At 44.4% G+C, this 23,130-nt stretch overlaps 1 protein-coding gene across 1 annotated transcript in view; it reads right to left on the bottom strand.

Annotated features, from left to right (window-relative positions):
- The window catches only part of LOC311139051 (suppressor of tumorigenicity 7 protein-like), a 36,442-nt gene that overhangs the window by 12,502 nt on the left and 810 nt on the right, over positions 1-23,130 (bottom strand). The window contains exons 2-14 of the mRNA XM_084173900.1: positions 23,002-23,084; positions 22,597-22,756; positions 22,407-22,461; positions 22,146-22,261; positions 21,890-21,968; positions 20,758-20,846; positions 20,533-20,633; positions 19,914-20,028; positions 18,571-18,643; positions 17,967-18,069; positions 7,579-7,729; positions 7,304-7,396; positions 6,941-7,080 (exon numbers count right to left, since the gene is read on the bottom strand). Coding sequence (XP_084030026.1) covers positions 6,941-7,080; positions 7,304-7,396; positions 7,579-7,729; positions 17,967-18,069; positions 18,571-18,643; positions 19,914-20,028; positions 20,533-20,633; positions 20,758-20,846; positions 21,890-21,968; positions 22,146-22,261; positions 22,407-22,461; positions 22,597-22,756; positions 23,002-23,084 — 1,358 coding nt within the window. The remainder of the gene's footprint in view (positions 1-6,940; positions 7,081-7,303; positions 7,397-7,578; positions 7,730-17,966; positions 18,070-18,570; positions 18,644-19,913; positions 20,029-20,532; positions 20,634-20,757; positions 20,847-21,889; positions 21,969-22,145; positions 22,262-22,406; positions 22,462-22,596; positions 22,757-23,001; positions 23,085-23,130) is intronic.

The following is a 23,130-nucleotide window of genomic DNA, read 5'->3' as shown; positions in this document are numbered from 1 at the left end:
GTGATATGGCCAAAGTATCATATCACGGTAGTTTTCACATTTTTTACGGTATGATAGTATTTTATGTTTTTTAATAATAAGTTCTAAATTTGCTTTATGGGTAGTGAGTGACCCTAAGGTGGCAGCACATACATTCTAAGTAGTTTCAATGGGTATTTCTCCATTCTGATTGTTTTATATTGTTCAATTCAACCAAAAATAATATCCTGCATTTCATTCAATTTTTGCATTTCCTGCACTCATTTGAGATCATTTCCACACTGCCACGTAGGGCTGCATGATACTGGCAAAAAAAACTAGGCCTTATTTTTAACCAAATATTGCAATTGCAATTTGACTTGCGATTTAGATCAAAACACTTGGTTGAACTATTGGAATCATAGAAATAGAATGATTATTCTAATTCTATAGTTAGAATCTAAATAACAGTGGGTGATTTGAATACAGTGTTGTTTGACATGACAACAAATGAAAAAGCCAGGGAGGAGTTATTGTGACAGGGTAGGAACCAAAGTGATGGTCAGTGTTTCCTAGGGGACCCTATAATCTTTGTTGCTTCATGTAGCCAACATATTCATGCTTTGCCTATTAAGAAGCAAATGTCATCAACATTGTTGCATGTGCTGCATTGACCATGCAGACTGAACGCAAGTGCCTGGTGGTCAAGCAACAACAAATGCGCTCCTTGAGTGACAGTGGGCGGGGCTAAGTCTGTGAGGAAAGTGGTATGGAGAGAGAGAGAGCAGAGAGGGATGACTGAAGTAGCGGTGTAAACAATAAAAATGGACGTTACACACGGCGTATCACATTTAACAAACCAAACATTCAAATACCGTTATAGAAGGTAAAGTAAAAACCCAAACCGGTCCGTGCATCAATACCGGTACATAGTAAAATACGGTATACCGCCCAGCCCTAGTTGAGTACAGATATGGCTGCCATGTAGTGGGACTAGGAGTAGATAACAGCTATGGCTGCTATGTAGTGGTACTAGGAGTAGATAACAGCTATGGCTGCTATGTAGTGGTACTAGGAGTGGATAAGAGGAAGCCGGGGGGGGGGGGGGGGGGGGGGGTCACCCCACTGTCCTGTTTAAGGCCAGATTCAAAGAGATTTTTCTCTTCAGCAGGAATCTATTTTTTTCCTCAGAGAATGGTGGGCCTGGCCTTTCCTCCCTCCAGCCTCTGAGGCTTTCATGTAGTGCCTCTATCTGGCCCTTACACAAACCAGGCTTTCCGCCGCTCTGTAAAAACCAGGCTCTCCACTATCTAGAGGCAGCCTTTCCCATAACAAAAGTCTGAGCATGAGACGGTCTCTGAGGGCTTGCTTTTACCCAGGCTAATGGCCCTGCTCTGCTGTGTAAAGTGAGAGCTAATAAACAGGGCCACCGTAAACAGAGGATTAGCCTAGTGTGAGAGAAGACCTAGCCAAACAAGCTAAAAACAGAAACACTGAGTCTGCCACACGTGTCTTATAAATACATATAACCAATGGTTATACCCTGTAACTAATGTGTATGCTGTAACCTATTACACCTTTCAAACCAAGACGTTTTTTCATACAACTTTAGCATCCCACCAACTTTTTGCTGACTTTTCTTTACATACTGAACAAAAATATAAACGCAACATGTAAAGTGTTTGTCCCATGTTTCCTGAGCTGAAATAAAAGATCCCAGAAATGTTCCATACGCACAAAATGCTTATTACTCTCCAATTTTGTGCACAAATGTGTTTACATCTCTGTTAGTGAGCATTTCTCCTTTGCCAAGATAATCCATCCACCTGACAGGTGTGGCATATCAAGAAGCTGATTAAACAGCATGATCATTACACAAGTGCACCTTGTGCTGGGGACAATAAAAGGCCACTTTAAAATGTGCAGTTTTGTCACACATCACAATGGCACAGATGTCTCAAGTTTTGAGGGAGCGCGCAATTGGCAGGTTGACTGCAGGAATGTCCACCAGAGCTGTTGCCAGAGAATGTAATGTTCATTTCTCTACCATAAGCCGATGTCGTTTTAGAGAATTTGGCAGTACGTCCAACCGGCCTCACAACCGCAGACTACGTGTAACCACGCCAGCCCAGGACCTCCACATTCGGCTTCTTCACCATCCGGACAGCTGATGAAACTGAGGAGTATTTATGTCTGTAATAAAGCCCTTTTGTGGAGAAAAACACATTCTGATTGACTGGGCCTGGCTCCCCAGTGAGTGGGCCTATGCCCTCCCAGGCCCACCCATGGCTGCGCCGTTGCCCAGTCATGTGAAATCCATCGATTAAGGCCTAATGAATTTATTTCATTTCCTTATATGAACTGTAACTCAGTAAAATTGTTGAAATTGTTGCATGTTCAAATCAAATCACATTTTATTTGCCACATGTGCCGAATACAACAGGTGTAGACATTACCGTGAAATGCTTACTTACAGCCCTTAACCAACAATGCATTTATTTCTTAATAAAGAAGTAAAATAAAACAACAACAAAAAAGTGTTGAGAAAAAAAGAGCAGAAGTAAAATAAAATAACAGTAGGGAGGCTATATACAGGGGGTACCGGTGCAGAGTCAATGTGCGGGGGCACCGGCTAGTTGAGGTAGTTGAGGTAATATGTACATGTGGGTAGAGTTAAAGTGACTATGCATAAATAATTAACAGAGTAGCAGCAGCGTAAAAATATGGGGTGGGGGTGCAAATAGTCCGGGTAGCCATGATTAGCTGTTCAGGAGTCTTATGGCTTTCGGGTAGAAGCTGTTGAGAAGCCTTTTGGACCTAGACTTGGCGCTCCGGTACCGCTTGCCGTGCGGTAGCAGAGAGAACAGTCTATGACTAGGGTGACTGGAGTCTTTGACAATTTTGAGGGCCTTCCTCTGACACCGCCTTGTATAGAGGTCCTGGATGGCAGGAAGCTTGGCCCCAGTGATGTACTGGTCCGTACGCACTACCCTCTGTAGTGCCTTGCGGTCGGAGGCCGAGCAGTTGCCATACCAGGCGGTGATGCAACCAGTCAGGATGCTCTCGATGGTGCAGCTGTATAACTTTTTGAGGATCTGAGGACCCATGCCAAATTTGTTCAGTTTCCTGAGGGGGAATAGGCTTTGTCGTGCCCTCTTCATGACTGTCTTGGTGTGTTTGGACCATGATAGTTCATTGGTGATGTGGACACCAAGGAACATGAAGCTCTCAACCTGTTCCACTACAGCCCCGTCGATGAGAATGGGGGCGTGCTCAGTCCTCTTTTTTTTTTTCCTGTAGTCCACAATCATCTCCTTTGTCTTGGTCACGTTGAGGGAGAGGTTGTTGCGTTTATATTTTTGTTCAGTGTATATATGAAAGGTATTGCCAGCGATAAAGCCTCTACTTTTATTTTCAGCAGCCGACCTAGTCATGACTGCAGTCTGCTTATGGCTTAGTATGAAATGTAGTCGTAATGCTGAGTCAGCATTGGCACGCACTACGCTCTTAAGGTCTTGATGGTTGCTAGGCAGCGCCCGCTACTACTATCCTCCTGCCAGTTCTAAACTTTGCGAGGCATGTCACTTCACCCATCTCTTCGTATAGTCCAACACATGCACTGTTTCTTAACCACAACTGGATGGATCCATAAAGAGTTACTGTGGGAATAAATATCACTGGATGACGAAAATATTGGACTAAAGTAGGCTAATGCAAATGAAGGCAACAAAATGTTGCTTACTGAAACTCCCAAAGACATCCAGTTGTTATAATACATTTGAAATATTAGCCTACCCGTGTGTGGTCAACTATGTCAGCACCATTTCGTGCTGCTTTTAGACAAGTGTGGAGAGTCATCTTGATAAATCAATCAATGTCAGATTTTTATTTTTACTGAATCTCCGTTTGGATATTGGTTAGGCTACAATTAGGCTGAGGAAATGTTGAGCTGAGTGCTGCTCATAATCATCTTGTCTAGTTAGCTCATTTATTAGCACCGATCAGAACATTTTGCCAGCATGATGTTACGTAGTTTAACAAGTGGATTATTTAGCTCTTCTCTCGCAGTCGCTTAGTAGCCTAGGCCTACCCGACCAAAAGCCTGTGACTTGTCTTAATCAATGGGATTAATCAATCAATGGGATTAATCAATCAATGGGATTTTTTTTCACTGAATCTCCATCTGTATATTTGGTTAATTCTCTGGCTGAGCAAACAAGTGGAGGTGGTAGCTCATCTATTAGTTTGCTCATCTATCACTGATCAGAAACATTTAGCATGCAATAATGTAGCCTAAATCAACTGTAGGCCTATTATTTTGCTTGATCACATTATAGGCAACTCCAAAAGCCAGCGGAGGTTGTGGAATACGAACACTAGACTCAAATGCTTTTGAAAATATAGATTGATATTATTTTCTATCCGTATCCTGATGAAGATACTCTCAATGTAAGGCCCTACGCCTGCTCCCTAACAAAGCGCAGTGAGGGTAGGAAACAGATGAAAAGTGGATTTAAAATAAAGCATGGGCTTGTTTCAAAATATCACTTTTTTATATGACAGCGCTTCCACACGTTGCCGTGACGTAAGTTGTGTGAGAAAAAAAGTATTTGTATTTTATTCTGTTATATTTCATTATATTCTTAGCCTACTATAAAATATATGTGTTGACTGTGATCAGGGTAGCCTAAGTGTGTCTTGTCTGTTTAATGAACAAAATAACTATTGATTTCCTGTGCATGGCGCAGCCATGTAGCATTAGGCTGCACAGACCAGTAACATCATTCAAATGAAAATATGCCTTTGTCTTCTTTTGAAAATATATTTTAGTCTTATAATGTTTCTTAAGATCTGCTTAAAACACATTAATAATGGATTTCTTTGTGATGGTGTATATTCAATGGATTTATTGAAAAAGATGTCCACCCACATCGGCGCACTCCTAAAAATGCCGGCATGTACACGGTACATATAAATAGGCTTATCCCAGAAAGAATGTGGTAAAAATGGGACTGTATGAATTTGGCTCTAAGAAACATTGCCATATTTATTAATTTTTTTTTGGGGGGGGGGGGGGGGGGGGGTAACATACAGTTAAGTCTGTCTGTAAAGGGTATACAGTATATGTTGAATTGTGTTATCAGCTGCTTACACTCTTCCGGCCCCCATATATGCCCATAACATCCAGGAAAAGGGGCTCGGTGAAATGGTCTATTAGGGCAATTGGACTGCAGTTTTCTTTGCTTCTGATGTTTAACTGGCATTGTGCATTAAGAAATTGAGCCTGGGCTGGCCTGGGAACAGCCCTTTGAGAAGGACTGAGTGGAGGCGTTAGCCTGTTCTGGTAGTGACAGGCACTCTATCATCCTAAAGCTGAACCTCCACATTCCCTGGAGACCCTCCCGACAGGGTGAAGCTATGTGGAAAACTGGCATCATCAAAGCAAGCTACATTGTCACGATCGTTAGACGGAGTAGACCAAGGCGCAGCGTTGAAAGCACACATACTTTATTAATCGAATGACTAACCCGAACAGCGAAACAAAACAACAAACGATACGTGACATCCAAAGGACAAACCTAACTAGGAACACACCGAAAGGAACAAGATCCCACAACTAATGTGGGAAAACAGCCTCTATAAATATGGCTCCCAATCAGAGACAACCAGCAACAGCTGACACTCGTTGCCTCTGATTGGGAACCACTCTGGCCAACACAGAAATACAAAACATAGAATATCCACACCCTGGCTCAACATATAGAGTCCCCAGAGCCAGGGTGTGACATACATCCTCAGGTCTGATTTACTATCCAAGTACAGTGCTGTTGAACAGAGGTGTTGTTCACCGGTTCTGAACCAACTTTTCTGTCTTTCCCACGAGACTTGCAACTGGCAATGCAAGACTAGCCTGTTAGACTATTGCTATACTATATCTGAACTAGTACCCCAGAGTGGCCCTCCTAGGTGCTGGTCTTATGATGGGCTTCAAGTCCTGCTATCCAAAACAGTGAACTGAACTACCAACTACCTGGCTGGGACAGAGCTTAGTTGGAGATGCTGCTTCTGTGCTATGACGGTCCTGGAATTTTGGAGGATGGTTATTGGTCAGCCAAATGACCGCAGGTCACCGTTATAATTGTCCGTGTTTTTTATTCTTAAGACGCACTTTTTTTACCCACACCTCCGCTCCTGACTGCAGGGAGGGGGGCGTTGCCTAGGCAACCAAAGACTTGATTGCTACAACACCTTGCTTGGTTCAGCAAGGAGCAACACATTTTCATCACGTTGTAAAGAGTCCATATTACCGTGGAAACGGACTCAACCGTACAAATGTCCGGCCGTCCCGTCTTCAGCCAGATGTTCGTTCCAACAATTTTTATTTTTTCAAACCAGTTATGACGGTTATTTTATTTTCACTTTGGTCTTCATCCATAATTGTCGGATACACGATTATACGGTAATTATGACATCCCTATTCTGCGCCAAGTCAAAAAGTACTCTAGAAATCTACTTAGACAACAGGATATATTTCATTCTCAAACCTCAGAGACAAAACAGCCCCATGAAATAAGATATTTAATCATACAAGATTTTAGCTGGATTGCTTAACTGCGGTGCACAACAAGTTGATGGAGAGCAGCAGTTGAGGTGTAGGGAGTGAATGTGCAGTGAAACACACAGGAGCCTCGACCACCAGACCCAGGCATCCCATGAACCTCGTTGTTGACAGAGACGAGAGGCAGTGACTACACCAGAGGTCAACCGGGTCAGAGTACATAATAACACGCATACAACCAATGATGTGTATAAACCCTGGATTGCTGATGCTATGTGTATTGGCCAACGAGAGGCATTGAAGCCATGCATACAACATGTCTTAATAATTGAATTGTTCCCATTAAAACTTATAATTTAAACAGATCCAGTTCGATATCAAACAATCATTCTAGGATCAGTGGATGAGAAGCGCAGGACTTACTGCTTTGACAAAGACGCCCATGAGCTCAGGGAACTGGTGTGTGAGCATGGCCAGCATGGCAGTGAAGGAGCAAAGGCCTGCTGTGAAGAGGATGAAGAAGGGAAGCTCTTTCTTTGGGTAAACAGACACCTCATGGAAGGCTGCAGGAGAGAGAGCGAGAGAGAGAGAGAGAGAGAGACAGAGAGACAGAGAGACAGAGAGACAGAGAGAGACAGAGAGAGAGAGAGAGAGACAGAGAGAGAGAGAGAGAGAGAGAGAGAGAGAGAGACAGAGAGAGAGAGACAGACACATATCATGAGTGGACAGCTGAATTGACCATTGCATTGAGCATACTGTATAGTAGTTACTTGTCCTACTGCTTACTTGGCAGCAGTTCCCGATCTGCTGTTTCTGTGCACCCAGGGTAAGGGTAAAACAGGTGACCCTTCTCTAGAGGGTAGGGAATTATCCGAAAAGCTGCAGGAGAGAAATGCAGAAAAAAACACATCAAGCATGAGAATAGATTGTATGGTGTCTGTGCATAGATTTTTAATGTCAGTGATTTGTAATGTGAGTACTGCCAATGCATAATGCAATCAATCAATCAATTAATCAAGTAACCCATTAATTAATCAATCAATCAATGTCCCAGTACGTACTGCCTTCCCAGGTGCAGTGCAGCAGGTTTAAGGCTCCCTCTGCCCTCTTCCAGTGCTGCAGGTGAAAGAAGGCATAGGCCACCGCCTCACTGTCCCCCCTCTTCAGGATGTGTTCTGGGGGCAGGATCAGACTCTTCATCTCTAATAAATACTACAGACGGAGAGGGAGACAGGATCAGACTCGTCATCTCTAATAAATACTACAGACGGAGAGGGAGACAGGATCAGACTCGTCATCTCTAATAAATACAACAGACAGAGGGAGACAGGTATCAGACTCTTCATCTCTAATAAATACTACAGACAGACAGAGAGGGAGACAGGTATCAGACTCTTCATCTCTAATAAATACTACAGACAGAGGGAGACAGGATCAGACTCTTCATCTCTAATAAATACTACAGACAGAGAGGGAGACAGGATCAGACTCGGAATCTCTAATAAATACTACAGACAGAGGGAGACAGGATCAGACTCTTCATCTCTAATAAATACTACAGACAGAGAGGGAGACAGGATCAGACTCGGAATCTCTAATAAATACTACAGACAGAGGGAGACAGGATCAGACTCTTCATCTCTAATAAATACTACAGACAGAGGGGGAGGGAGACAGGTATCAGACTCTTCATCTCTAATAAATACTACAGACAGAGGGAGACAGGATCAGACTCGTCATCTCTAATAAATACTACAGACAGAGGGAGACAGGATCAGACTCGTCATCTCTAATAAATACTACAGACAGAGGGAGACAGGATCAGACTCTTCATCTCTAATAAATACTACAGACAGAGAGGGAGGGAGACAGGATCAGACCCTTCATCTCTAATAAATACTACAGACAGAGAGGGAGACAGGATCCTTCATCCAGTCGTGTGGTCGAGTGCTGCAAGGAAAGACCTAGTTAAGCTGCAGCTGGCCCAGAACAGAGTGGCACGTCTTGCTCTTCATTGTAATCAGAGGGCTGATTTAAATAATATGCACGCCAGTCTCACTTGGCTAAGAGTTGAGGAGAGACTGACTGCATCACTTCTTCTTTTTATAAGAAACATTCATGTGTTGAAAATCCCAAATAGTTTGCAGTCAACTTACACACTGCTCTGATACACACACTTACCCCACCAGACCTGCCACCAGGGGTCTTTTCACAGTCACCAAATCCAGAACAAATTCAAGAAAGCGTACAGTATTATATAGAGCCATTATTGAATGGAACTACGTTCCATCTTATATTGCTCAAATGAACAGCAAACCTGGTTTAAAAAAACAGATAAAGCAACACCTCACGGCACAACGCCTCTCCCCTATTTGACCTAGATAGTTTGTGTGTATGTATTGATATGTAGGCTACATGTGCCTTTAAAAAAAGTATTATGTAGTTCTGTCCTTGAGCTGTTCTTGTCTATTAATGTGCTGTATTATGTCATGTTTCATTTTTTGTGTGGACCCCAGGAAGAGTAGCTGCTGCTTTTGCAACAGCTAATGGGGATCCTAATAAAATACCAAATACCCACATTTCTAATAAATACTAGACAGAGAGGGAGACAGGATCCGACTCTTCATCACTAATAAATACTAGACAGAGAGGGAGGCAAGATCAGACTTAATCTCTAATAAATACTAGACAGGATCAGAATCTTCATCTCTAATAAAAACTAGACAGAGTGGGAGACAGGAAAGTAACACCATTATATTACATTACAGTCAAAGGCATTTCCATCATAGTTATTTAGCAGACGCTCTTATCCAGAGTGACTTACGATCAGTGCATTCAACTAAGGTAGGTAAAACAACCACATATCACAATCATAGCCGCTATCTGGAAAACCAGTGCTTGAAAGTAAAGACAACTACAAGAAGCAAGGGCAATGTAGTTCATTCATTTGAATGTGATTTAGTCAGCAGCTCATCTATATCCTAGTGAGCAATAATTCCCTGAGCTATGGCTAACCGACCGATAGACTGAAATACACTTTTCCTCATGTGAGGTATTTATTATTGAGAGCCTTTGTTTTATTGTTACACTCAGAGGGTACCCCCCCCCCCCCTCCACCCAATGTGTGTGTGTGTGTGTAGGATTGTGTGTGTGTGTGTAGGACTGTGTGTGTGTAGGACTGTGTGTGTGTAGGACTGTGTGTGTGTGTGTGTGTGTATGGCGGCGTGGCTGTGGCATTAATCCCCTCTGAACTGGTCCCCTGGGCTGTGGAGGCCGCTAGGGCCGTTGGGGTTGGGCCTGCTGGATTCCCAGGCTGCCTGCTTCACAGGACTATGGGTCTCAGACTGACACTTTGGGAAGGTTACCATAAAGCTAATCCTGTCTAATCCCCCATGGTCACAGGCTCAGCCAGCCAGCCAGCCCAGTGCAGAGCAGCCCAGAGCAGAGCCGCCATGCTCGCCCGGGGCGCTCCCAGGGGCAGGAGAGGGAGACAAGCCCCAACCCTCGACTCTGCTCTCCTCTTCTCTCAGGGACAGTTAGGTGGTGGTGTGGTGGTAGCTGGCTGGCTACACGGTGTATGCATGAATGTAGTGGTGACGGGTATGCTTGGATAAGTGTCTGTATGATTTTCAAGTTTTTTTAAAGAATGAGTGTCTCGCACTTTTAAAACTTGTTCTGCACACACCACTCCTCATTGCTGTGATTTATTTGACTGCTGAGTCATAGTTATTCAGTGTGTGACTTTCAAGTTGAGACTTTTACGTCGGTCAGCACTTACTGCAAAAGGGTGTTGTGCATTCCCTATTCTGTTACGAGCAGCACCTTTACCCAGGTATCGCAGTGTTCAATAACAGGGTAGAGGTGATGTTTACCAAAGCATTTGACTGGCAGCTGTCCTGCCTGGCATAAGGGTCGGTAACACCTTGGCCCATTCCTCCTGACAGAGCTTGTGTAACTGAGTCAGGTTTGTAGGCCTCCTTGCTCGCACACGCTTTGTCAGTTCTGCCCACAAATGTTCTATAGGTTTGAGGTCAGGGCTTTGTGATGGCCACTCCAATACCTTGACTTTGTTGTCCTTAAGCCATTTTGCCACAACTTTGGAAGTATGCTTGAGGTCATTGTCCATTTGGAAGACCCATTTGCATGTCTTGAGATGTTGCTTCAATATATCCACATCATTTTCCTTCCTCATGATGCCATCTATTTTGTGAAGTGCACCAGTCCCTCCTGCAGCAAAGCACCCCCACAGCATGATGCTGCCACCCCCGTGCTTCACGGTTGGGATGGTGTTCTTCGGCTTGCAAGTCGCCCCCTTTTTCCTCCAAACATAACGATGGTCATTTCTCCAAAAAATACGATATTTGTCCCCATGTGCAGTTGCAAACCGTAGTCTGGAATTTTTATGGCGGTTTTGGAGCAGTGGCTTCTTCCTTGCTGGGCGGCCTTTCAGGTTATGTCGATATAGGACTCGTTTTACAGTGGATATAGATACTTTTGTACCTGTTTCCTCCAGCATCTTCACAAGGTCCTTTGCTGTTGTTCTGGGATTGATTTGCACTTTTCGCACCAAAGTACATTCATCTCTAGGAGACAGAACGCGTCTCCTTCCTGAGCGGTATGACAGCTGCGTGGTCCCATGGTGTTTATACTTGCGTACTATTGTCTGTACAGATGAACGAGGTACCTTCAGGCATTTGGAAATTGCTCCCAAGGATGAACCAGACTTGTGGAGGTCTACAATTTTTTTTCTGAGGTCTTGGCTGATTTCTTTTGATGTTCCCATGATGTCAAGCAAAGAGGCAATGCGTTTGAAGGTAGGCCTTGAAATACATCCACAGGTACACCTCCAAATGACTCAAATTATGTAAATTAGCCTATCAGAAGCTTCTAAAGCCATGACATCATTTTCTGGAATTTTCCAAGCTGTTTACAGGCACAGTCAACTTAGTGTATGTAAACTTCTGATCCACTGGAATTGTGATACAGTGAATTCTAAGTGAAATAATCTGTCTGTAAACAATTATTGGAAAAATTACTTGTGTCATGCACAAAGTAGATGTCCTAACCGACTTGCCAAAACTATAGTTTGTTAACAAGAAATGTGTGGAGTGGTTGAAAAATGAGTTTTAATGACTCCATCCTAAGTGTATGTAAACTTCCAACATCAACTGTATGTATGTATGTGTGTATATATATATACACAGCTGTGGAAAAAATTAAGAGACCACTGCAAATGTTTCTTAAATCAGCATCTCTACATGTATGACAGCCATTCCATTCCAGTGTCTGTTGAATTCCAACTCAGGCACACCTCATTCTACTGAATTAGGTACTGATTAGGTGATCTTATTTAACGAGGAAAAGTATAAAAACCACTGCTGTGGTCATCACTATCCTCTTGCAATAGGACCAGCTGGATGGCAAAAACAGTGCTAATAATACCTCAAAAGTAATATGAATCAAAAAATAACTATTGACCATGCCAAAAGAGTTGAAAAGGAAAGTTTTCAGTGAGGAAAAGAAGGGGTCAATTCTGGCTTTACTGGCAGAGGGATACAGTGAGCGTCAGGTTGCTTCCATCCTCAAAATGTCAAAGACGGTGGTTCATAAGAACAAGGTCAAGCAGCAGAAATTGGGGACAACAAAGCTACAGACCAGCAGAGGGCGAAAACGACTCTCTACTGACCGGGATGACCGCCAACTCATTCGAATGTCCGTAGGATGACATCAAGTGACCTACAAAAATAATGGCAAACGGCAGCTGGAGTGAAGTGCATGGCGAGGACGGTTCGAAACAGGCTCCAAGGGGCAGGGCTGAAGTCGTGCAAAGCTAGAAAAAAGCCCTTCATCAATGAGAAGCAAAGAAAACCAGGCTGAGGTTTGCAAAAGACCATAAAGATTGGACCGTAGAGGACTGGAGTAAGGTCATCTTCTCCGATGAGTCCAATTTTCAGCTTTGCCCAACACCTGGTCGTCTAATGGTTAGACGGAGACCTGGAGAGGCCTACAAGCCACAGTGTCTCGCACCCACTGTGAAATTTGGTGGAGGCCTCCTGTAGCTCAGTTGGTAGAGCATGGCGCTTGCAATGTCAGGGTTGTGGGTTCGATTCCCACGGGGGGGCAGTATGAAAAATGTATGCACTCACTAACTGTAAGTCGCTCTGGATAAGAGCGTCTGCTAAATGACTAAAATGTAAAACGTAATGATCTTGGGGTGCTTCAGCAAGGCTGGAATCGGGCAGATTTGTCTTTGTGAAGGACGCATGAATCAAGCCACGTACAAGGTTGTCCTGGAAGAAAACTTGCTTCCTTTTGCTCTGACATTGTTCCCCAACTCTGAGGATTGGTTTTTCCAGCAGGACAATGCGTCATGCCACACAGCCAGGTCAATCAAGGTGTGGATGGAGGACCACCAGATCAAGACCCTGTCATGTCCAGCCCAATCTCCAGACTTGAACCCCATTGAAAACTTCTGGAATGTGATCAAGAGGAAGATGGATGGTCACAAGCCATCAAACAAAGCCGAGCTGCTTGAATTTTTGCGCCAGGAGTGGCATAAAGTCACCCAACATCAATGTGAAAGACTGATGGAGAGCATGCCAAGACGCATGAAAGCTGTGATTGAAAATCAGGGTTATTCCACCAAATATTGATTTCTGAACTCTTCCTAAGTTAAAACATTACTATTGTGTTGTTTAAAAATGAACATGAACTTATTTTCTTTGCATTTTTCAAGGTCTGACAACACTGCATCTTTTTTGTTATTTTGACCAGTTGTCATTGTCTGCAAATAAATGCTCTAAATGAAAATATTTTTATTTGGAATTTGGGAGAAATGTTGTCAGTAGATTATAGAATAAAAGAAAAATGTTATTTTTAACCAAACACATACCTATAAATAGTAAAACAAGAAAAACTGATCATTTTACAGTGGTCTCTTAATTTTTTCCGCAGCTGTATATATCATGAATCTACACACAATATGGCATAATGACAAAGCAAAAACTGGTTTTTAGACATTTTTGCAAATGTATAAAAAATTTAAAACTGAAATATGACATTTACATAAGTATTCAGACCCTTTACTCAGTACTTTGTCGAAGCACCTTTGCCAGCGATTACAGCCTCGAGTCTTCTTGGGTATGACGCTACAAGCTTGGCACACCTGTATTTGGGGTTTCTCCCATTCTTCTCTGGAGATCTTCTCAAGCTCTGTCAGGTTGGATGGGGAGCGTCAATGCACAGCTATTTTCAGGTCTCTCCAGAGATGTTTGATTGGGTTCAAGTCCGGCCTCTGGCTGGGCCACTCAAGAACATTCAGAGACTTGTCCCGAAGCCACTCCTGCGTTGTCTTGGCTGTGTGCTTAGGGTCGTTTTCCTGTTGGAAGGTAAACCTTTGCCCCAGTCTGTGGTCCTGAGCGCTCTGGAGCAGGTTTTCATCAAGGATCTCTCTGTAATTTTCTCCGTTCATCTTTCCCTCGATCCTGACTAGTCCCCCAGTCCAAGCAGCTGAAAAACATCCCCACAGCATGATGCTGCTGCCACCACCATGCTTCACAGTAGGGATGGTACCAGGTTTCCTCCAGACATGCCGCTTGGTATTCAGGCCAAAGAGTTCAATCTTGGTTTCATCAGACCAGAGAATCTTGTTTCTCATGGTCTGAGAGTCCTTTAGGTGCCTTTTGCAAACTCCAAGAGGGCGGTCATGTGCCTTTTACTAAGGAGTGGCTTCCGTATGGCCACTCTACCATAAAGGCCTGATTGGTGGAGTTCTGCAGAGATGGTTGTCCTTCTGGAAGGTTCTCCCATCTCCACAGAGGAACTCTGGAGCTCTGTCAGAGTGACCATCGGGTTCTTGGTTAACTCCCTGAACAAGGCCCTTCTCCCCCGATTGCTCAGTTTGGTCGGGCGGCCAGCTCTTGGAAGACTCTTGGTGGTTCCAAACTTCTTCCATTTAAGAATGATGGAGGCCACTGTGTTCTTGGGGACCTTCAATGCTGCAGACATTTTTTGGTACACTTCCCTAGATCTGTGAATCGACACAATCCTGTCTCAAATCTCTACGGACAATTCCTTCGACCTCATGGCTTGGTTTTTGCTCTGACATGCACTGTCAACTGTGGGACCTTATATAGACAGGTGTGTGCCTTTCCAAATCATGTCCAATCAATTGAATTTACCACAGGTGGACTCCAATCAAGTTGTAGAAACATCTTAAGGATGATCAATGGAAACAGGATGCACCGGAGCTCAATTTCAAGTCTCATAGCAAAGGGTCTGAATACTTATGTAAATAAGGTATTTCTGTTTTTATTTTTAATAAATTTGCAAACGTTTCTAAAAACCTGTTTTTGCTTTGTCATTATGGGGTATTGTGTGTAGATTGATGTTTTTTTTCTTTTTTCAATCCATTTTAGAATAAGGCTGTAACGTAACAAAATGTGGAAAAAGTGCAGGGGTCTGAATACTTTCCAAATGCCCTGTATGTGTGAAATGCTCGATAATGTATGTGATATCAATATTGACTGGCTTTTCTCAAGCTGCCCACTCAAGAAAAAGCTTCAAACTGTAACCAGTGCCTGCAACCTGGTTCAGCGTGATGTAGCGTGATGTCCATATATAATCCCCTCAGGTCTGCTGCAATGCTGGCCCTAACACTCCCCACGCCTGACCTCCCAGAATGCCCATAAATCGTGCCTTCATTACACTGCCCTTCCCAGGCTGGCTGGTGAATGGCTGGCTGGGGGGCTGGCTGGCTAGCTGGGGGGCTGGCGAGGGCTAGCTGGCTGGGGGGCTGGCTGCTAGCTGGGGGGCTGGCTGGGAGCTGGGAGCTGGCTGGCTGGCTTGCTGGGGGGCTGGCTGGCGGAGGGGCTGGATGGCTAGCTGGGGGGCTGGCTGCTGAGGGGTCACGTTGCCGAGGCCAGGGAAGGAATTGAAGCGGAGAATGTGGGGAACCTGCTGGAAATGGAAGCCCACCCACAACAGAGCCATAGCAGCTCAGAGCAGCTCGCTCCAGTCCAGTGAACCACTGGTATCTATGTGTGAACACTGGCTGCTGGGCAAAAAACAGCCCACACCAGGCCTTAGCCTCTACGGCTACAGGTGCACTCAATGACCATTTAGACAGACATAGACAGGGCTCCCTTGTGAAAGAGACGCATAAGATCTCAACGGGACTCACCTTGATAAATAAAGAAAGACAAGTCTGATACAAATAAACGGAAATAATCCCACTAACTGCAACATTTCAGTCAACAACAGCCAAAAGCTTTCACTATAAAGAACACTAGTGGAGTCAATGAGGTGAGTTGATTTGACACTGTGAGGCCACAGAATGTGCTTCACTCCCGAGCTCCTGAGAACACTCCGACCGACACAACTCTTTACAAGTCGTCACATCAACAGCGCTGCATGTCAGCGGCCATTTTGACAGCACAGCTGTGTTCCTCCTCCTCGGGGTGTCTCAGACTCATAGTTCAGCCGGTCTATCTGTCTGTCTATTATGAACCCCATGTGAAAGACTGAGGGAGAAGCTCTTCTTCAATGGGACAGAGATTGACAGACAGATATAAGAGATTAGTCTCTCCTAGCTCAACGGTCTAGGGTATCACCAGTTGAAAGCAGAGGTACTGTAGTTGTGAACTATCTCTGGGATCACTACTTTATAGTCTGACCCGCCCTGTGTGTATGTCAACGCCGTGGCGGGGGGGGGACAGAGGGTAGCAGAGGGGGGCAGCAATGCCCCTGGGGCGGGGTGGGTGACAGGGAGACACTCAGGATGAGGGCCCTGTCATCAAAGCCTGGATCAAAGAGCTGAGTTTCCCCCTCGCTGCCTGTGACTATCACAAAATAGTTCACACACGCTCACACACACACACGAGGAGCGCACAGGATGCAACACACACACACGCAGACTACATTTTGCTGGGTGGGGTACTGCGACCTGTGTGTGTGTGTGTGTGTGTATATCAGTGAGTGTGAGAGAGTGTGTGTGTAATGTGGTCTGTGTGTGTGTTTTAGTATGGGACATCCAAGCCTAATCCCTGTGGGAAGAGATGTGCAGGAATTGTTTCTGTTCATCTACTGCAGGGAGATACATCAGAGAGCCAGGGGCCCCTTGTTGTCGCCCAGAGCACAGACCATAGCCTAGACCAGAGCCCAGACAGATGCATGATCAGGGAGGGTGCACTTCCTGTTCAGTAGGTAGAAAACTTTTGAAACTGGGGATGTACTACCTGACCTTGTGCAATAATAACACAGAGTTGTATTTTCCATTGCAAAAGATTTTGCTACAATGTGCCGTACTGAACATTTACATTTACATTTTTACATTTACGTCATTTAGCAGACGCTCTTATCCAGAGCGACTTACAGTTAGTGCATACATTATTCTTTTTTATTTTCATACTGGCCCCCTGTGGGAATCGAACCCACAATCCTGGCGTTGCAAACGCCATGCTCTACCAACTGAGCTACCTCCCTGTCGGCCATTCCCTCCCCTACCCTGGACGATGCTGGGCCAATTGTGTGCCGCCCCATTGGTCTCCCGGTTGCGGCCAGCTACAGCAGAGCCTGGATTCAAACCAGGATCTCTAGTGGCACAGCCTTAGACCACTGCGCCACTCGGGAGGTTACACAACCCAGATCTCACTATGAACTCTTTATAGTCCACTGATAGATGGCCATGACAACCTAGTAATAATTAGACTAATAGTGTCTCCTTTAGGAAAATCCACTAAGTGCATGGTACCATGTTCTTCTGTGCTGCAGAGAGAGAGAGAGTAGAAGTGGCTCACAGGTCCAGTCCTGACAACAGCAGCTACGTTTACTATCCAGTGCAATACTGACTCCTGCTGGCTAACATAGGTCATTACAGGTAATACAGTGGAGCACAGTCAGCTCACTTACATTTTACATTTACATTACATTTTAGTCATTTAGCAGACGCTCTTATCCAGAGCAACTTACAGTTAGTGAGTGCATACATTTTTTCATACTGGCCCCCCGTGGGAAACGAACCCACAACCCTGGCGTTGCAAGCGCCATGCTCTACCAACTGAGCTACAGGGGACTCTATCAACCACAGAACTTGGAATTTTGCACATCTGAAAATGATGGCGGTTGGTGAACAGATAACTTCAGGTTGAGAAGTTGATGATGCCCTCTCTGCAGCCATCACCCAAGAGGAGTATGGCGTACAGAGACACAACTAAATGGCCATCACCTGTGTGTGTAAAATTTGACAGAATTTGCTCAAATAAAGCTAACTGCATATACAGACAATGTCGTATATCAGTCGTGTTAACCCCACTAATGGTTCAGGTCAGAACTTAAGATAGGGTACGCTAAGATGATCCTAGATCTGTACATTTCTCCCCACTAATGGTTAAGGTTAGGATTTGGATAGGGTAAACTGATCCTAGATCTGTGACTGAGGGTCTGGACTGACCTTTGGCACATGTGGGTTAAACTCCACGGCTCTGTGTATAGCCTCCACAGCGTTCATCTCTGCAGTGCTCAGGCCCCGCCGGGATGCTGCCTCAGGAGAAAACCTGGAAGAGAAAGAGCGGGACAGAGAGAGGGACAGAGAAAGAGAGAGAGGGACAGAGAAAGAGAGAGAGGGACAGAGAAAGAGAGAGAGGGACAGAGAAAGAGTGAGCGGGACAGAGAGAGAGAGAGAGAGAGAGAGAGAGACGGAGAGTGATGGAGAGAGTGACGGAGAGAGAGAGAGTGAGACGGAGAGAGAGAGAGAGACAGAGAGACGGAGAGAGACAGAGAGAGAGAGAGACGGAGAGAGAGAGAGAGAAGACGCCCATGGTAAGACACAGGAGTCAGGACAGCTTTAAGAGATATCATGCACTTCAGCCACAAATAGGGGGTTTGATGTCCCACAAACAAGTCTTGAAGATTAGTCTGACCTATAAAGACAGATGCATCCGTCAAGTATAGATCATATTGTTTGTTTATGTCTTATAATGGTACATTAATGGTTACAACTATGTCCTCCTACAACAAATATTTCTGTCAGAACGCAAATGAGTCTTTCCACATACTTATCTGATACAGCCCGTGCTTTCAGCAGTGCAGATGTGTAGCATATTGTAGCTGATTTTGGCAAGCTGATATCTACAACGAGAACACATTTCACTTTAAGCTCAAACTATGAGTCTGTAAATCATGAGTATCAAATCAAATCAAATTTTATTTGTCACATGCGCCAAATACAACAGGTGTAGACCTTACCGTGAAATGCTTACTTACAAGCCCTTAACCAACAATGCAGTTTTAAGAAAATAGAGTTAAGAAAATATTTACTAAATAAACTAAAGTTAAAAAATAAAAAAAAATAAAAAGATAACACTACAAAATAACAATAATGAGGCTATATACAGGAGGTACCAGAACCGAGTCAATGTGCGGGGGTACAGGTTAGTCGATGTAATTAGTACATGTAGGTAGGGGTAAAGTGACAGAGTGGAGCAGCGGTCTAAGGCACTGCATCTCAGCGGTCTAAGGCACTGCATCTCAGCGGTCTAAGGCACTGCATCTCAGCGGTCTAAGGCACTGCATCTCAGCGGTCTAAGGCACTGCATCTCAGCGGTCTAAGGCACTGCATCTCAGCGGTCTAAGGCACTGCATCTCAGCGGTCTAAGGCACTGCATCTCAGCGGTCTAAGGCACTGCATCTCAGCGGTCTAAGGCACTGCATCTCAGCGGTCTAAGGCTCTGCATCTCAGCGGTCTAAGGCACTGCATCTCAGCAGTCTAAGGCACTGCATCTCAGCGGTCTAAGGCACTGCATCTCAGCGGTCTAAGGCACTGCATCTCAGCGGTCTAAGGCACTGCATCTCAGCGGTCTAAGGCACTGCATCTCAGCGGTCTAAGGCTCTGCATCTCAGCGGTCTAAGGCACTGCATCTCAGCAGTCTAAGGCACTGCATCTCAGCGGTCTAAGGCACTGCATCTCAGCGGTCTAAGGCACTGCATCTCAGTGCTTGAGGCGTCACTACAGACCCCCTGGTTTGATTCCAGGCTGTATCACAACCGGCCGTGATTGGGAGTCCCTTAGGGTGGCGCACAATTGGCACCAGCGTCGTCCGGGTTTGGCCGATGTAGGCCGTCATTGTAAATAAGAATTTGTTCTTAACTGACTTAACTTAGTTAAATAAAGGTTAAATAAATAAATAAAATAAAACAGAGGACTGGTTCAAAGTTATTGTAGTTAGTCGGCTTGAATCATGTTTTTCTTATGTGGTCCTGCGTGGCTCAGTTGGTAGCATGATGCTTTCAACGCCAGGATCATGGGTTTGATTCTCACCGCTGGCCACAGATATGAAAATGTATGCACTCACTACTGTCGGCTTGGATAAAAGCATCTGCTACATGGCACATATCTTACCGTCGTATTTGGCGAGGACTGCTTGTACATCAGCGTAGGCCTGTTGCTCCAGTAACGCCTCCAGGAGGTTTTCATGTATATTCAACATTCCCAACAGTGGGAATTCTTTCATTAACTGGGAGAAGTGAGGAACAGTGAGTGAGAGAAGGAATCATAAAATGGCAGGACTAACCAGTATTAAAGGAGCATAGAAGAGGACTGAAGACAGGACTATACAAATCAGGGCTACGTTCAGTAGTCAAACTTTCATGAACGTTGCAGATAGAAATGCTACGAATAGAGCCGACGTGATTCCTTGTCATTCTACATGTCAGAGAGGCATGTTTGTTCTACATGTCAGAGAGGCATGTTTGTTCTACATAGAATAATTATATCCGAAGGTTCCAAAACGTTGCGTCCTGCTGAGCGCGCCGCCCCAGGGCCTCCAGGTCCACAATACTTCTGGTTGTTCTTCTAGCCTCTAAACAGCGACTGGTTCAGACCTGGGACACCATGTGTGTGAACACTCCCTCTAGCCAATCAATGACATCCGCTACTAGGGAGAAAAGAAAACCAGCCATAATGCAGAATTCAAGGCCCTGATTTGAACACCCCTGATTAAGGAAATGGCAACACTCACATCTCTCATCATTTTCACTGCCTCCTTGATGCGTCCCAGCTTTCGTGCACACATGGCCAGTCTGCGTTTGATGTACACCAGCAAGTTGATGTCTTTGCCAGCTATGGAAGAGAGGAAACTTAATGCATTTAATTAACACAATCCCATCCCTGACTAATGCTTTTAAACGAAGGGTCAGAGGCCTGAGGCTTGTGATGGGGTCCTGTACTCTCTGTTCTCCCTTACCACTCCGCAGGGCTTGTTTAAACAGCCTCTCAGCCTCTGTGATGGTGGTGGCTTCCTCCTCTGCCAGAAGCACATAGGCAGCAGCACACCTAGAAACCACAGGGAAGACACTTGCTACGAAATCTACTTCACAGAATATACAGTGCTTTCGGAAAGTATTCAGACCCCTTGACTTTGTCCACATTTTGTTACGTTACAGCCTTATTCTAAAATTGATTAAATAAATACAAAGCCTCAGCAATCTACACACAAAACCCCATAATGACAAAAAAACTAAAACAGGTTTTCAGATTATTTTGCAAATGTATAAAAAAATAAAAAATAAAATACCTTATGTACGAAAGTATTCAGACCCTATGCTATGAGATTCGAAATTGAGCTCAGGCGCATCCTGTTTCCATTGATCATCCTTGAGATGTTTCTACAACTTGATTAGAGTTCTACCCCCAAGCCATAAGACTCTTGAACAGCTAATCATGGCTACCCGGACTATTTGCACTTTTTTTTCTTTAAAAAACTGCATTGTTGGTTAAGGGCTTGTAAGTAAGCATTTCACTGTAAGGTCTACACCTGTTGTATTCGGCGCATCTGGCAAATACAATTGGATTTGATTTGACCTGTGGTAAATTCAATTGATTGGACATGATTTGGAAAGGCACACACCTGTCTATATAAGGTCCCACAGTTGACAGCCATGTCAGAGCAAAAACCAAGCCATGAGGTCGAAGGAATTGTCCGTAGAGCTCCGAGACAGTATTGTGTCGAGGCACAGATCTGGGGAAGGGTACCAAAAAAATACCCAAGAAAAATCGATGCTGTAATCGCTGCCAAAGGTGCTTCAACAAAGTCTGAATACTTATGTTAATGTAATATTTTTAAAAAATATATAAATTAGCTACAATTTCTAAAAACCTGTTTTTGCTGTCATTATGGGGTATTGTGTGTAGATTGATGAGGGGGAAAAAAACAATTTAATCAATTTTAGAATAAGGCTGTAACGTAACAAAACGTGGAAAAAGTCAAGGGGTCTGAATATTTTCCGAATAAGAAAATTAATTTGGGATTTTCCTAAATGAGCATGCAATGTCTTTTTAAGCGCAACTGAAACTGTTATGGTGGTGGTGGAACTCACTCGTGGTTCATCTCTATGGCCTGGTAAGCTGCTCTGATCCGGGCTTGGGGATTCCTCTCCCTCCAGGCCTTCTGCATCACTGTAACAGGCCGGAAGCAGACAACAAATACTGTACTGAATGCAGGAGTAGGAGTGAGGCCGATGAGAACCAAAGCAGTCTTTCAAAAGGAATTAAAGGATTATATTCCTCCCCAGACATTTACACTTTGGCTAACACTTTTTCATGATATTCCGATTAAAAAGTTAGGATTCTAACCAGTATCTTCAGCCTTGATTTGCTGAGTGTCACCAGTGAAAAAAGTCTGGTGGTCTTGAGCAGACAGGTTCATATCGTAGTACGTCAAAGGCTCCTTTCCAGTCACCCAGGTGTACCTTTAGATGGGTACAGTACAACATGAACACAGTGTTAGGCTGAAGTACAACATGAACACAGTGTTAGGCTGAAGTACAACATGAACACAGTGTTAGGCTGAAGTACAACATGAACACAGTGACATTCTGTGGGGGCTCATCATACCTGCTGTATTCTGCTCCTCTGAATAGATTTAAAGGATTCCTCCAAACTTTACACTCTGCAAAAGACAGTGTCATTGTATCATTACTTTGTAACATTGATGGCCTTGCCAACCTGAGTCACGTATTCAACCCAGGGTCATTTTTGTTTTCTGTTGCAAAATGTGGAAACATTATATTGGAGAAACGTTTACCTGAGACACTGGGTCTGGGCTCAGCCTCTCCGTTGACTGAGGAGAACAGGCCAGTGGTTGAGCTGCTCTCCACCCCACCTAGGAGGGGTCGCAGATGGCTAACAGACACCTGCTCGATGAACGAGGTCCCATACTTACGGAAGTACCACCACTCAAATATCTGGGGGCAGGGGATTGGGACAGTCATACAGAGAGCAATGTACCGGTACACAAACCTTCTAGACAATTTATTAGATTATCATATCATTATTAGTGCACCAACTGTACAATGAATCTAAGCTACCTTTGGTGTTGGTATTTGAAATCCACATTTCCAAATGTAGTGTCCAAACTACAATCTGGGCAAAACAATATTCACATCACCAACCCCATGCAGTGAGTAACCCTGTGATCATCACAACTCACCAAGATTAGACCAGAGATTAGAGAGGATGTTCCAGTGAGTGCCACATAGAATTTAGGGGTCAGTGTATTCAAGAACACAGATGCTGAAACAACAAGGAACGCTATGTTAGATCAAACGCATCCCACACA

The sequence above is a fragment of the Coregonus lavaretus genome (assembly GCF_964263955.1).
Source record: "Coregonus lavaretus genome assembly, chromosome: 12".
NCBI classification, from domain to species: domain Eukaryota; kingdom Metazoa; phylum Chordata; class Actinopteri; order Salmoniformes; family Salmonidae; genus Coregonus; species Coregonus lavaretus.
Note: the sequence above shows the minus strand (reverse complement) of the source record. Positions and strands in the feature narration are given on the sequence as shown.